This window comes from Pisolithus orientalis, assembly GCF_024613125.1.
Source record: "Pisolithus orientalis strain OTSU chromosome Unknown F5J12scaffold_14, whole genome shotgun sequence".
Classification (NCBI taxonomy): domain Eukaryota; kingdom Fungi; phylum Basidiomycota; class Agaricomycetes; order Boletales; family Pisolithaceae; genus Pisolithus; species Pisolithus orientalis.
In genome coordinates this window covers 238344-251099 of record NW_026260795.1, presented here as the reverse complement: position 1 = coordinate 251099, position 12756 = coordinate 238344, and the positions used below count along the sequence as shown (strand labels likewise).

At 51.6% G+C, this 12756-nt stretch overlaps 7 protein-coding genes across 7 annotated transcripts; 5 read left to right on the top strand and 2 right to left on the bottom strand.

The window, feature by feature from the left end:
- The first annotated feature begins 41 nt into the window (after nt 1–41).
- On the top strand, nt 42–2395 carry F5J12DRAFT_831346 (autophagy-related protein 17). The gene is made up of 10 exons (XM_051745740.1): nt 42–301; nt 364–426; nt 482–802; nt 863–1103; nt 1155–1233; nt 1289–1415; nt 1474–1666; nt 1722–1885; nt 1940–2100; nt 2150–2395. Exons 1-9 carry the CDS (start codon nt 95–97, stop codon nt 1994–1996), a joined length of 1452 nt encoding a protein of 483 aa, XP_051599898.1. The 5' UTR covers nt 42–94; the 3' UTR covers nt 1997–2100; nt 2150–2395.
- A 3206-nt stretch (nt 2396–5601) lies between these two features.
- On the bottom strand, nt 5602–6072 carry F5J12DRAFT_98163 (uncharacterized protein). Its single transcript, XM_051750146.1, has 2 exons — nt 5977–6072; nt 5602–5921 (listed from the first exon to the last, which is right to left on the bottom strand). The coding sequence occupies exon 2, from the start codon at nt 5897–5899 to the stop codon at nt 5648–5650; it is 252 nt and encodes an 83-aa protein (XP_051599897.1). The 5' UTR covers nt 5900–5921; nt 5977–6072; the 3' UTR covers nt 5602–5647.
- On the top strand, nt 5929–6945 carry F5J12DRAFT_98045 (uncharacterized protein). Its single transcript, XM_051750144.1, has 4 exons — nt 5929–6268; nt 6333–6360; nt 6428–6538; nt 6629–6945. The coding sequence occupies exons 1-4, from the start codon at nt 6252–6254 to the stop codon at nt 6743–6745; spliced, it is 273 nt and encodes a 90-aa protein (XP_051599896.1). The 5' UTR covers nt 5929–6251; the 3' UTR covers nt 6746–6945.
- Nucleotides 6946–7245: 300 nt separating this feature from the next.
- F5J12DRAFT_98057 (uncharacterized protein) lies at nt 7246–8982 on the bottom strand. Its single transcript, XM_051750145.1, has 8 exons — nt 8923–8982; nt 8790–8864; nt 8640–8712; nt 8392–8573; nt 8148–8330; nt 7947–8076; nt 7781–7890; nt 7246–7722 (listed from the first exon to the last, which is right to left on the bottom strand). Exons 1-8 carry the CDS (start codon nt 8938–8940, stop codon nt 7276–7278), a joined length of 1218 nt encoding a protein of 405 aa, XP_051599895.1. The 5' UTR covers nt 8941–8982; the 3' UTR covers nt 7246–7275.
- A 27-nt stretch (nt 8983–9009) lies between these two features.
- On the top strand, nt 9010–10597 carry F5J12DRAFT_98028 (uncharacterized protein). Its single transcript, XM_051750143.1, has 2 exons — nt 9010–10217; nt 10275–10597. The coding sequence occupies exon 1, from the start codon at nt 9254–9256 to the stop codon at nt 10208–10210; it is 957 nt and encodes a 318-aa protein (XP_051599894.1). The 5' UTR covers nt 9010–9253; the 3' UTR covers nt 10211–10217; nt 10275–10597.
- A 322-nt stretch (nt 10598–10919) lies between these two features.
- Nucleotides 10920–11218, top strand: F5J12DRAFT_688610 (uncharacterized protein; the record flags this gene model as incomplete). Its single annotated transcript, XM_051740351.1, has 2 exons — nt 10920–11108; nt 11171–11218. Coding segments are annotated over 2 exons (237 nt in total), but the record flags the coding sequence as incomplete, so codon positions are not given.
- A 216-nt stretch (nt 11219–11434) lies between these two features.
- F5J12DRAFT_720911 (cyclin-like protein) lies at nt 11435–12609 on the top strand (the record flags this gene model as incomplete). The annotated part of the gene is made up of 3 exons (XM_051741268.1): nt 11435–11749; nt 11792–12331; nt 12391–12609. 3 exons carry the CDS (start codon nt 11435–11437, stop codon nt 12607–12609), a joined length of 1074 nt encoding a protein of 357 aa, XP_051599892.1.
- Between the last annotated feature and the right edge of the window lie 147 nt (nt 12610–12756).

Genomic DNA, 12756 nt, shown 5'->3' with positions numbered 1-12756 from the left:
GCATGAGGTGGACATGAACCGGACCCCTATTAGCACAGCCACCGAATACCGAGCGTCCCCGATTTCCCCACTTCCAGCGGGGACACCGACGACGATGAGCTCACCACCGAGCGGAACTCGTACAGAGCAACCACCCCTCGTGTCACTGGTTCTGCAGTCAAAGAAGGCACTTCAACATGGAGAACAACTGTGCTCGAAGGCAAATTCCCTCACGAACGCGTCGGCACAGTGTGCAGTGGACGTGCTTGCATTAGATGCCAAAGTGAAGTGGGTTAGTGAAGCCGTGATCGAGCAGCTTAAGGTGCGGTCTTTGACCTTGCCCGCTTGTGGGGACGTTTTACTGAGTCATTGCACATTCCATAGCTTGCCGCCACTGTGGCCAAGTCCATCGAGCTCAGACGGTCTCAGCTAGAAAGACGGATTCGTGTACGTATCTTCATTGTGGTCTCCAGGAAGCATAACAAACTACGCTTGTCTACAGGAATGGGACACCATTCGTTCGCAGCACACCACGGCGCTAGACAGTATACTTGAGGCACTGGGCACCCAACTCGTCCCACCAGACTTCCACCAGACCTCTTCAGACTCATCACTATTCGGAAGCCAGGAGTCTATTGATAAGCCGAACGGCGTCGTCGATCCGCGGTTGAGTCCGACTGCGACCGTACGCGACGACCAGCTCAGTCGCAAGACCCGTCAGAACGTGGACCGGTCAAAATGGAAGACACTCCGCGACTTCGTGGACGAGGCTGCCATAGAAGACGTTCTGGACGCTGTAGAGGGTGAGAGGACGCGTCTGGATGTAAGTGGACGTGCAAATCATGCAAATTAAAGCACCGCAGCCATGTGAAACGTTTCATAGGACATCATGGCATCCACGTATCACTACCCAGAGACGCTGTCGAATGCAGTAGCGTCAATACGAGCGTCCTTGCCAGTCAGCGGCGCCTATCCTCCCATAAACCCCATATTATCTATTCAGGAGCATACCACGATTGACATGGCCAAGCATTTGGAGAGCCTGACTGAGCACTACGAGCAGATGGCAAGTGCTTTGCACGACAGTGAAACCGGTGAAGTATTCAGCGAGGAGGACATGAAAGGTAGGCAGCTTAGCCGGGGACTCGTCTCTAAATCACCCCATTCTGATCTAGAGATGAACCGGGACACGGAGGAGCTACCAGCAATTATGTCTGAGCTTGAAGACAATGTAAAGGAAATCGAAGCAGCTCAGTGAGTGAGAACCACTGCGTAATCTGCAGCTACGTGAATGACTGACATCGTTCAGCGAGAAGTTGCTAACAGCCAAAGCTACTGCCAAGGAGAAATTGGATACCAGTAGCAGTATCCTGGATGACCTCGATGAACTGGGGGAAATCATGTCAGACATGCTAGAGAAGCAGCAGGAAGTTGAAGTAGGCTCTCGCCGCATGCTACCCGTTGTTCATTCTTTCGATAACTTCCGCCCGTTAGGAAGATTGCGAGGATGTCATAGAAGGTTTACAACAGCGATTACAGGTGGTGGAAGAACTCCGCCACCGATACGTGTTATACCAATCCTCGTTCGACAAACTACTCACTGAGATCGCGCGTAGGCGACAGTACCGGGAGGCGGCTGAGAAGATTGTCGAGGGTATGATAGGACAACTGCGAGCCATGGCGGAAGGTAAGTATTCCCCTTCTGTAAATTCTACCACCCAGCACTTACATGAGGTTGACAGAGGAACGCCAAGTACGAGACGATTTTAACGCGGATCATGGAGCTCATATTCCTGCCGATTTGTGTCTGTGCATTGAGAACCCGCCCACGCGCTGGGACGTCGTGCCGTTTCCTGGGGATGTACGAGAGACGCTACCGGAGATCGATAGTGACTTATTGACTCAGGTGAGAATCAGTGAACTACTTCATGCCTCCGATCTGATGCAGACCGGTCGACAGGCGAGGGAGAAACTGTCAACGGGGGACGTCATTTTTCCTGGTACAGACAGTCTGTAAGGTTCCGTATGACGTATGTGCCCGGCTTATGGTGTCAAGCCACCATACGGGTCTGGAATCCACATTGCCTGTTGTAGAGCCTAGACCCGGTTTCCACAGCAGCCGTAAGTCGGCCGCGAATATTCGTCTTCCTTGACTAAGGACTACCTTGAGTCATCAAGACTAAGTGGTGGGGCTGTTATGAAACATTCGACTGATCTATGGTGGAAAAAGTGGCAAACCCGGTGGGGCCACTCGGACCACACAGCACATATACAGACACATGATCAAGATGGCTCCATACATGTGACGTCGAGGAATGGAGGGAGCGGAAATTTTATCGCGCGCAGCACACCAATGAGCGCATCTGTTGCTCTTAGCCATCAAATTTCCGATCCGAGTACCTCCGGCTCCATTGATTTTGATTTGTAGTCTTGCGTAAAGAGGGTCCACACGACGCTGGGTTGCCGCGCTTGCAGCGGCAGACCGGCAGCGGAGGAAATACGCCTCAAACCGAACTGCCATCAGCACATGTCCATCCTAAACCCTTTAGATGAATTCCTTGGGTACTGCAACTTACAGAGATTGCAATACCCATGCTTAAATGAACCAGTTGGTAAATCCTGGATATCACCTATCTTTGCCAAGCATACGGTAGGATCAGAATTGTGCCTCTGAAGCAATTGCAATCCACTGCTCCGAATCGAATCTGTTCCCCCTTTAAGTTGACTCTGCGGTCCCCTTACAGAAAAGAGTCAGGTTAAGAAGGACCCGCCTAGGCCATCTGATGCCATACATTTGCCAAATTCGAGTGCTCAAGCCCGCCTTCTTTCCATGGCACTTGACTTTGATGCTATCGTTTATTTGACAAACTCGGAGCAGTAACAGCCCTACTCCCATTAATATTGACCCACATTCCCATCTTGACGTACGTGATATAGTGGATGTAAGATGGCCATCAGCCCGTCCCCGAGCCATGCGGAGTGCATGGAGGACATGGAAGCCTACCTAACCGCTGGCACGTTCACCATGGCAGTATTACCCCGCCGCGTGTACAGTTTGGGTGAACGTTGTGCCTGGTAGGTGGGAGTCACCGACCACCTTTGCTTGCTATCACAGCTGCATCGAACGACATTGCGAACGGCCTCAGGTCGCCGATATGGCCGCACGACTTTGGAGCATTCTTGAGTGACATTATATGATGGTCATGAAGCGGCCGCGAACGATGTTTGATGTTGGGGAAGTACCTTGTGAGTCCTCCTTGAGCTCACCCAAGTTCGCCAATATCGATAATCGGATCTTGATTGTGGACCTGTAAGAACCTGTCAGCCACGATAGAAAAAATACCGTTCTCTCGTCGGTACTATCTACATGCTGGCAAGAAGTTCCCGGCTTGAGCTGCCAAAGTGCCAAACGCTGGCTCCGTCAAATACGTAATAGGCGTCAAATTTCAAAACTTCTTCACTACTGAGATCTTCTTTGGATGTCACATCTTAAACTCAACGTTATCCATGCGACCGTTTCTCCAATTCTTTGAAACCAAACAGGTGTTCCGCTACTCGCATCAGTAATTTCCTTGATATCTCAGCATGGGAACGCCCTCGTATTTGCCATTCGGTTAGAAACCACCCAACTTGGCTGTGCTTTTGCCACCATCATGAAGGCCATTGAACTGCGGCACGATCTTGCGCCTCAGTGCTGATACTGACTCGAGTTCGTACGCAAGGCTTTATCCTGCTAGGCACTACGAGCTCAAGTCAACTTCTCTTCACGCGAATGATCGCATTCCCCATTGAACAGCCTCAAGAGCAGGAAACCACTCTGGTAGAAGGACAATCAATGATCCTTCCGCAGCGCAGAAGCCCATCAGAACGTTACACGATGGGTGCCGTGCCCTGCCGCAAATTGAAGACCCGTCGGTGGGAAGTAACTACCCCAGACACGCTGGTAGCTCTCCAAGTTTGTGCAGTCTTCGGTGAGAACATCCTAATATTGGCGGTCTCGAGGTAGGATGGTTCTGTCATGCATTATTGCGACCCTGTAAGTTTTCTTGCCGTATGCAAGCGGAGCGTGCTCCGCACCATGACATCGAAGCAGCATTAACAGATCACCCACACATTTACTGCAACAGGTCTCCCTATGTGAGAATTTCCCCGCAGTTACTCTTGGACGACAGCTACAACCTACAACGTAGCGACCCAGCCGTGCGAAGATGGTAGATCAACGTCAAGTAGTGATAACTTCTACACATCTACCTATACCGCGTCTCCCGGAATTCAAAAAAAATAAGAGCCGGGAAGTTGCGAGGGCGCAACATTCGCAACGCCACTGTGCCGGACCATTCTGAATTCCCTGTGTTATCTGACAGCCACGCCGGTCGCTCTAATTCCCCCACTGGTTGTTCGCCTGACCACCTCTATCCGATGCGGATTCCAATGGCTCCGGAGACTATATTGATGGGAGACACGTACGCATCGGCATGTGACCGAGAAGCCGTTGTATAATAACATCACGCAATGATAGCTATGACGCTGTGCTTACGTCGCATGTCGCATGACAAGGTGAGATAACCACTGGTGCAGGATTCCTGTTTCCGACCGACGAACGGAGGGGTTTGGCACAGAATTGTCCTCCGCCGCCCTCACCATCATCACTTCTTGTTGGGAACTAGTGCAAACGCCTTCACCGCTCATTTACACGGTGGGTCCGCTAACACACCGATCAAACAGTTTGTGATAAACGACCACGCCTGACGCCAGGGAGGAATTTAGTGCACGGAAGGGATGCAATTGACCCCATAACAACAATAGTTTGCGCCACGTTAGACGGCTTCTTTACGTAAGTGACTTTCTTTGCAACTATTTCGACCCTAAATGTCATTGTGTATCGTTGGGATATATCACAGTTATGGAGAAAGCGAGACAATTGTCGTTCAACTGCTTGTCTCTAGTTTCCACATCCAGCCGCGCATGTGAAGTACTGGTGCTGTCTCTATGGGCGCACTACGGGCATTTTCCAGTAATCTAACCCGGGTATGTGTGCGTCGGGTCTAAATTTACTTATCGCATAACTGTTTCTTTATCTCCCTTGTCTTCTCTTCTCCGACTCCAGGGAACTGGATTGGATAGTAGAAGATACGGTTTTTCATGCCCTGAACCCGTGATCGACAAGTTCGACAAGTTGTTGTCCAGTGTTGACCGGAAGAGAAGAGTGCTTTCAGCTTGCTTCCGTGACCGTCATGTCTTCAGTGGTCATGTGTGGTGTCTTCTTGCGGCAGCCGCCGTTGTTCATCACCTGTCGAGCGATCAAGAAAGTCCGCTGATACAACTGAAATATGGACCAACATGTTTGTACCTGCTGCATGGGCACTGACACCGCACAACGTGCCGCTCATGTTACCCAGAACTGACTCGTGCACTTCAAACGTTGCTGGGTGGTTAATTATTCCAAATACAAGAAGACTTGTTTCACCTTCGTGTGTAGTGACTGCTGCAGCTTGTCTATTTACGGTGAGGACGGTCTCTTTTAAAATCTGTGGCCGAATCTGCGACAATCAAGATACGTATTATGAGGATGGTTGATTTGGACCTGTTTCATTTTGAACTAAATCATCGTGCGTTCTCGGACCGACACGGGCCGTTGGAGTGTGCGGCAGAGTGACTGTAGTGTTGGCTACCTACCGGTGCCTTGACTGCCCAACAAAGGGGAATACCTCGTGTTGCCCAGTTCGTACCCGATTCGGGAGGTCGATGTTATCGATGAAAGAGAGATGTGACATGTGGCAAAACCCCCGCGCCGTGTACCTAGTATGGTGAGATCCTGGAGAGCCCTCCAGGAAGAGACGGATGAAATGAGATTCAGGGAAGAAGGACTAGTGGAAGATCCAGGGCTTGCCAACACCAACAAGGCAGCCCCGACGGCCATACATCATGTTGTTATTAACTTGCTGTATCATATTATCATAAACTACAGCCCCCTTTTTCTTACTATTATCCACATACCTGTGTGTTTGGCACGAGTCTATGATGCCATGACAGCTCCCACGATGATCGATGAAGATGAACGTTGAACTTCCGTTGCCCCGAAGAACGCCTTACCAAATCATGCACTAATACCTCAGCCCTCCGAGTGGCCTATCCCGTTCGGCTATAAAACCTGGTCGCTTTACAACGTCGCTAACCATTGAACTCACTACTACCCTCTCTTCCCTGCCTTTCAAACTCGATCCTCTCCTCGCTCTAACTGTATCATCCCCTCTTCACTACTACTATCCAATATGTGTAGCATGGAATGGTGAATATCTACCATTAGAGTTCGCCGTTGTGCTTCTGTTCGGACTCACTGACGGCAACAACAGCTTCGGAGACCAGTACAGGGGTTGTGGGGTAGGTGTCCGTTGACGTCTTTCCCGATGGTTCTTGTCTTTTGACACCGTTCTCGCCATCCGCGAAGCACTATGTCCGGATATATCAAACGGGGATCACGATTGATTGCGGATCTCCTTACTGCAAGTTGAGCGCCGCACACATCCACAAAACCGCCAGGAATTGCGGTTGCAACACGGTCAGTACTGCGCTCCTTGCCGAGGGAGGTGACTTCGAACTGACTAACCCGAACCCCGTGGTTTGGCGCTCATCGTGGTACCTATTTTAGGAATACGCTGATCACCGGAGAGTGCGCAATCTCTTCCAGACGAAATGCGATGAGTGTCAGGTAGAGGAAGCTGCACAAGAGATTGATTACGGTCGTCGCTCAGGTCGACGCTGGTGATGCGACGGAGGTCTTTTTGCCATTGCTGCTGCTGCTGCCCGCGAACTATCTGTTCCGTATCTGGTCCATGATGCACTGTGACGCACGGGACCCACCATCACCGACTTTTACTACCCCCATTTGTTTTGCCACTATCATCATCACACATGCATGTTTCAGCCAGCCGCATTGTTTTCGTCTGTAACTTATCGGCCCCCCTCATCTCTCACGCGATATTAGCTTTCGTAGCCTACGCCCTCCGTGATACTCGCGACACCGTGTTTTTTCACGTATGTTACTTACCCGACGCACCCAGAGATGAATGGCATCGTCCTCGATCTGCCTTACGTGACATCCATCGTAAGGAGGACTGCAAGGGTCAGAACACGCGATTGAGGTCTGGAACGAAACAACTCGTGAGCTATCTGAAGAGGAGTCTGTTGCCCGCAGCCGAAACCATATATGTAGCCCCATACATCAAATTTTCATGATCATCTGCCAAGATCCTTGGACGGGAAGGGCATTTACTACTGAAATAGGGGGTGCAGCACTCAAAACTTCCTGCCTCCTCGTCGAAGTGGTTGCCTTGTACCCCGTACGGAAGTAGCCCCACTTTTGATCTGAGCCGCAAGTTTCTTGCGCTCCTCTTCGCTATCTTCGTCGCTTGCGGGGGGCGGCCTCGATTTCTTGGTTGGTCGGATAGGAGAAGAGTCTGTGTCACTGGACACGGGGGGTGGTTTGATTGCGTTTCGATTTTGTGGCCCACTCGGAGCAGGCGAGGGTGCCTTTGATGGTACAGGGAACTTTGCGGCGGTTGTACCATGTTGACTCTCGGTCACAGGGCGCTTGTTTGCAGACTCACGACTCATCGATGCATGAGGGTGACTATCACTTTCGGATTCTGTGGCAGAACCCATATCCACGTCCGCAGTGATAGGACTCTGTACCCCTAAAGCTATTGCCTCAGATTTCAAATCCCCTCTGATACCAGTCGTCTTCTGCAAATTGCATGAGGCTCAATATTGGCAACAGTCAAGAAGGTTGGTAATTGCTCACATCCGTTACATAACTCCCCGTACTTCTCGAGAGCTCAGTTCCCGTGCTTAATTTCGGCGTTGGTTCTCGAGGTTGAAGAGGGGTTACGTCGTTCGCAATCGTCACTTTAGCTGGAATGAGAGGCAATTTAATCATTCGACGCAGGAAGAAGTCATGCATAACCCACGTAGATCCGAAATGAAGTTGAAAACTGCAGTCATGCGCCGAAGGGTTGTTGCCAAGCGGGGTTTAGACATCGCATTTTTGATATGCGTGTCGACGGTCCTGCGAGCTGTGCGGCCAATCTTATCGATAGCCTGTTGTGAGGGTGCGTTGTAAGATCGCTTCTGTTTTGCCAAGTGCGTGGCTGGCTCGATAAGGTACATACCTTCTCTAGTTCGTCTCCGCTGAAATCACCAACTGCATTTGGGCTGCTGAAGGCAAGATGGTTAACGCTTATCAGGGGCATGATGAGGTGTCGTGACAAAATGTCCGCGGAGGCCTTGTGACCCACGAAGACAGTGTCCCACCGCCACTTGAAGGTATCACATTCCAATTCAAACGCCAGGTCCTATCACAAATCATGAATCAGCTGAACACGACTACATACCCACAGCAAGAACAAAATGCACCGCTATTTTGGATTCCACGGGCTCAAAGGATACGTCTGACACACCGCCCAGGGTATGCGCCCGGGATAAAAGGTCGAGGTTGCGTGTTCTCCATGCCTCTTCCGCGTCATCATCCAAAAGGGGAGAGCTGATTCTTCGGTTGCATTCACGCCAGCGCCTGGCGAATTGCTTGCTATTCAATACTAGAAAGATGAACAAGCTGACGATGTGTCTCAGTTCGTTAATTACCGGTGGCGGGGCATACTCACCCTCCGCCCAAATACACTTGGTATCTGTAATCATGAAACAGCTTGTCAAATCCACTGAGGAAGAGTAAAATTTCTGTGGCAGAATACGTCACACACGATCTGATGTCAATGGCTAATGTGGGTGTGGTAGAAAAGGCGAGGATGACGGACAAATAGGTATGGTTTGGCCGTCTGTGCGTCGACTTTCACCAACCACTCTTTCAATAGCAGAAGCTTAGAGTGTTCCTGTGTTGTCATGCCATGCGTCGGACGCGTTTGGTGGTACGAAGTGGGCGGCAAATACCTCACTGAAGTACTCCATTAGCAGTTCCTTTGAAGATGGGTGAGCTCAAGGTCAATAGGGGATCGGAGTTTGAAATGTCTCAATGCATTTCTCTGGCTACGAGGTGTCCGAGTACGACCCTGCGTTCGAATGGCCGGGCGACAGCGATGGCAGTGGAGTCTCTAAGTGCACAACATCGACGGCCTGGCCGCCATTGCGTCTATTAGTCCTCAAGAGCTCCATCCTTCATAAACACCTCCGAGTTGCTGTGCTCGACGCCTATGGGGAAGCTCAGTTCGGGCGCGATCATGCCCCTGTGGGTAGTGCGGTACCACGTATTCGATTGAAGGAGATGGAGGTCTCGAAGCTACATGCTACTGCTTATTGGGATAAAGGGAGACGGGAGTGGGCTGTGGTGGACATGGGCTCTAAGCATGGCACGTTCTTACAGTCTGGGCGCCAGCTTGACACGGAGCCTGTTCGTCTGTCTCCTCCCCGGGTAGCGAGCATACCACGGCCACTATGCCACCTTGACCGATTGATTATTGGCAGTACCACGTTTCTTTGTCACATACACGAGGACCGAACACCTTGTGTAGAATGCATGTCCAATGGCCAGGGTGACGTACCTCTCTTCACTGTCCCGAAAGGCAACGGTCACATCACTGGTGGCAAGAGGTCTTCTGAATCTGCAGGACTTGAGCAACAGCAGACGATGATTGTTGACAGGAGGGACCCGAAGAAAGCACTGACGACCCTCAAACGTGCTCTCCTTTCACGACATCACAGTGCTCATGAGCTTGCATCTGGTTCAAGCTTGCCACCGTCCGACATGCGGTCTGCTGCCACCACTTACGTCGATCGTTCGGCACGTCGGCGTGCGATGTACCCGGGTTCGCAGTATGATAGTCCTGGCGTCCAGAGCCCTAGGGGCAACTCACCGGGTATCTTGAATAAACCGACTCCTGAATTGGCGCAGCAGTTATCTGCCCCACATTCAATTCCCTCTTGTGTTGAAGTTCCGCGACGCCCTGGGCCCTTATCGGAGAGTAACATTGGCCGGCAACTGCTCCTGAAGCAAGGATGGCAGCCCGGACAGGCTCTTGGCTCGTCCGCAAGTGGGGACGGCGAGAGTGGCTCGGGACTGGTAGTGCCCTTGGAGGTGACCCCACTCCCACCCAGAGCAGGACTTGGGATGTCGCCGGACAAGACGGGGCCACCCCCACAATCCTTTCACCAGTGGAGAGAGGACGGCAAAGAGCGACGGTGGGAGAGTGTGCGAGCCACAGCAAATGATGGAGCAGGCTAATAGAAATGTCAGTATACTATTGGCTTCTTCCGTTTCGCTTGTCGGTTTACTGAACATTCGCCAGGGTCAGAGTGTGCCACTACCTGTCATGCTGTCGACTCTAATTCGCCCTTGCCCGTGGCGGGTCAATGGGTTCGTGATCCGTAGGAACCCTGGCATGTGGGATTCTTTAGCGGCAATGCATGATGAGCCGCTGATCGGTGATTGGCTGTCAGATATGATAGTGTACGATGATGTATATGTGGTACTACCGATGGCCCTGTAGCGTCTCACTGCTGTCCACTGTCCAAAAACATTTTAAAGCCAAGGCTAATTAGCAGGCCGCGTCGCGACGTGTCTGTTGTGGAGTGTTTTTATTAGTCACGTGGGTGGTTCGCGTTCCACCTCTACGCGACGAATTTCTTGTCCCCAGAGGGTTGTGCTCGCCCATTCGACCGTTCCGTTTCTGTTGTCTCTGTCGAGACCGGCGAACTCGCTCACAGTTTATTAGCAGCCACGGCTTGGCTTTCTATTGTTCTTTCTCTTCCCCACCACAATCCCTTCTCTGTACCTTTCTCGATCCCCCACTCCGCACCTCGTCGCTCCCAGAGTTTGGTATCTCTCTGTAGCATCTACACTTCATTTCTACCATGCCCAACAACATTATCCGAGTACATCCTTCCCCCCATCTCTGCTAATTCCTCGTCACTGACGCACGCCACAGCCGTCCCAGACCCGTACCCGCTTTGGCGCACGCAAGGCGAACGGCGACGAAAATGCCACCAGCAAGCACCTGCGCCAGGGATCAGGCATCGTTGGTGCCGGCGCGTCGCGCGCATCCGCCGTCCTCAGTGGACTCAAGGTTGGGCAACAGCGTCCCGCGCTTAATGAAGTGACCACAACCGCTGTCAATCGCAAGGTCAGTACAGGTAAATGCCACAGCACACGCATGACTGACGCGGCTGCCGCGCCCCATTCCAGGATGTTGCAGGGAAAACTACTGCCAAAGACGGATTGAAGGACGCCTCCCAAGAGCAGGGCCTCAAGCGTACCCGCTCAGCGTCACTTGCAGCTGCCACTGGCCCACAACGTGTTCCCTTGGGTCCAGGCAAAACACAGAGTGCAACCAATGTACCCCGTCAACCCGTTGCTCGTGCCCAGAAAGCATCGGTCTTCAAACGTATGTCGCGGCAGGAAACCGCTGTACCAGTTATCATCCCTACGGAGGATGACAAAGAGAACGACATGGATATTGAGGTTCCTCAAATCGTAGAGCCAGACGCTGACCCCGATCTCAGCATCATCAACGAGAGAGAAGTAGAAAACATGGTAGACGTCCAAGAAATAGAGGTCGAAGTGGCCGAAAACGCAGAGAACCCGACGGTAACCAACGCACCCCGTGTCTGGCCTGATGTCGACACGGACCGCGCAACGAGACATCACAAGGAAGTGACCAAAATCCAAGAGTCGTTCGAAGACGAGGTTGATATCTACGACACCACCATGGTATCGGAGTATGCCGACGATATCTTCCAGTACATGTCGGAGTTGGAGGCAAGTGTCCCTGATTTTCACCGAGCACAGAGATTGACCTGTCTCCAGGATGACATCATGCCCAACCCCGATTATATGGATGCGCAGGCAGAGGTCACCTGGTCAATGAGGCAAACGCTCGTCGACTGGCTCCTGCAAGTACACTTGAGATGGCACATGCTTCCTGAGACCCTCTGGATAGCTATCAACATCGTCGACCGCTTCCTCAGCAGGCGTCCCGTTGCCCTCGTTAAGCTCCAGCTCGTTGGTGTCACCGCCATGTTCGTTGCAGCCAAATACGAGGAAATCGTCGCACCATCGGTCGACGAGTTTGTCTACATGACCGAGAACGGATACACCAAGGAGGAGATCCTGAAGGGCGAGCGTGTCGTCCTGCAAACCCTCGACTTCAAAGTTTCGCAGTACTGCTCACCGTACAGCTGGATGCGTCGCATCAGCAAGGCAGACAACTACGACATTCAGACAAGAACCCTTGGCAAGTTCATCGCAGAGGTTGCTCTGCTTGACCACCGGTTTTTGAGATGCAAACCCAGTCTTATATCTGCGGTTGCAATGTACAGTGCAAGGAGAATGCTAGGCGGTGATTGGGTGGGTTGAACAATGTTGACCACACGTGGCCCGTGCGACTCACTTTCCTCCTTCGGCAGAATGATGCATTCGTGTTTTACTCTGGTTTCGTGGCCGAACACCTGGAGCCAGGTCACCAATGGATTTGTGAAAAGCTTCTTGAAGAGAATTCTACGCAGCTATACGTATGCCAAAAGTATGCGCACAAGAAATTTCTCAAGGCCTCGCTTTTCGCCATCGATTGGGCAAAGAACAACTGGCGATCAACAGGCCAGGACCACCTGATGCTCAAGAAATAAAAACCCGAGAATTCACGATACCCCCACATCGCAGTATCATTCAGTCTCATCATCTTTGTGCTTGCATACCGTCCTTGCATCATTGTCTTCACAATCTCAATTGTCTGATTACACACACTCGAGTCATGTCTTCATCTGCGTATGTGT

Coding starts and splice junctions, on each gene's coding strand:
- F5J12DRAFT_831346 (XM_051745740.1), top strand. CDS start 95: ATGAGCTCACCACCGAGCGGAACTCGTACAGAGCAACCACCCCTCGTG. Junction 302..363: donor CCGTGATCGAGCAGCTTAAG/GTGCGGTCTTTG, acceptor CACATTCCATAG/CTTGCCGCCACTGTGGCCAA. Junction 427..481: donor AGCTAGAAAGACGGATTCGT/GTACGTATCTTC, acceptor GCTTGTCTACAG/GAATGGGACACCATTCGTTC.
- F5J12DRAFT_98163 (XM_051750146.1), bottom strand. CDS start 5,899: ATGGCCGTCGGGGCTGCCTTGTTGGTGTTGGCAAGCCCTGGATCTTCC.
- F5J12DRAFT_98045 (XM_051750144.1), top strand. Junction 6,361..6,427: donor ACCAGTACAGGGGTTGTGGG/GTAGGTGTCCGT, acceptor CCATCCGCGAAG/CACTATGTCCGGATATATCA. Junction 6,539..6,628: donor GGAATTGCGGTTGCAACACG/GTCAGTACTGCG, acceptor TACCTATTTTAG/GAATACGCTGATCACCGGAG.
- F5J12DRAFT_98057 (XM_051750145.1), bottom strand. Junction 8,574..8,639: donor CAAGTGTATTTGGGCGGAGG/GTGAGTATGCCC, acceptor TCATCTTTCTAG/TATTGAATAGCAAGCAATTC. Junction 7,723..7,780: donor CGGGGAGTTATGTAACGGAT/GTGAGCAATTAC, acceptor TGCAATTTGCAG/AAGACGACTGGTATCAGAGG.
- F5J12DRAFT_98028 (XM_051750143.1), top strand. CDS start 9,254: ATGGAGGTCTCGAAGCTACATGCTACTGCTTATTGGGATAAAGGGAGA.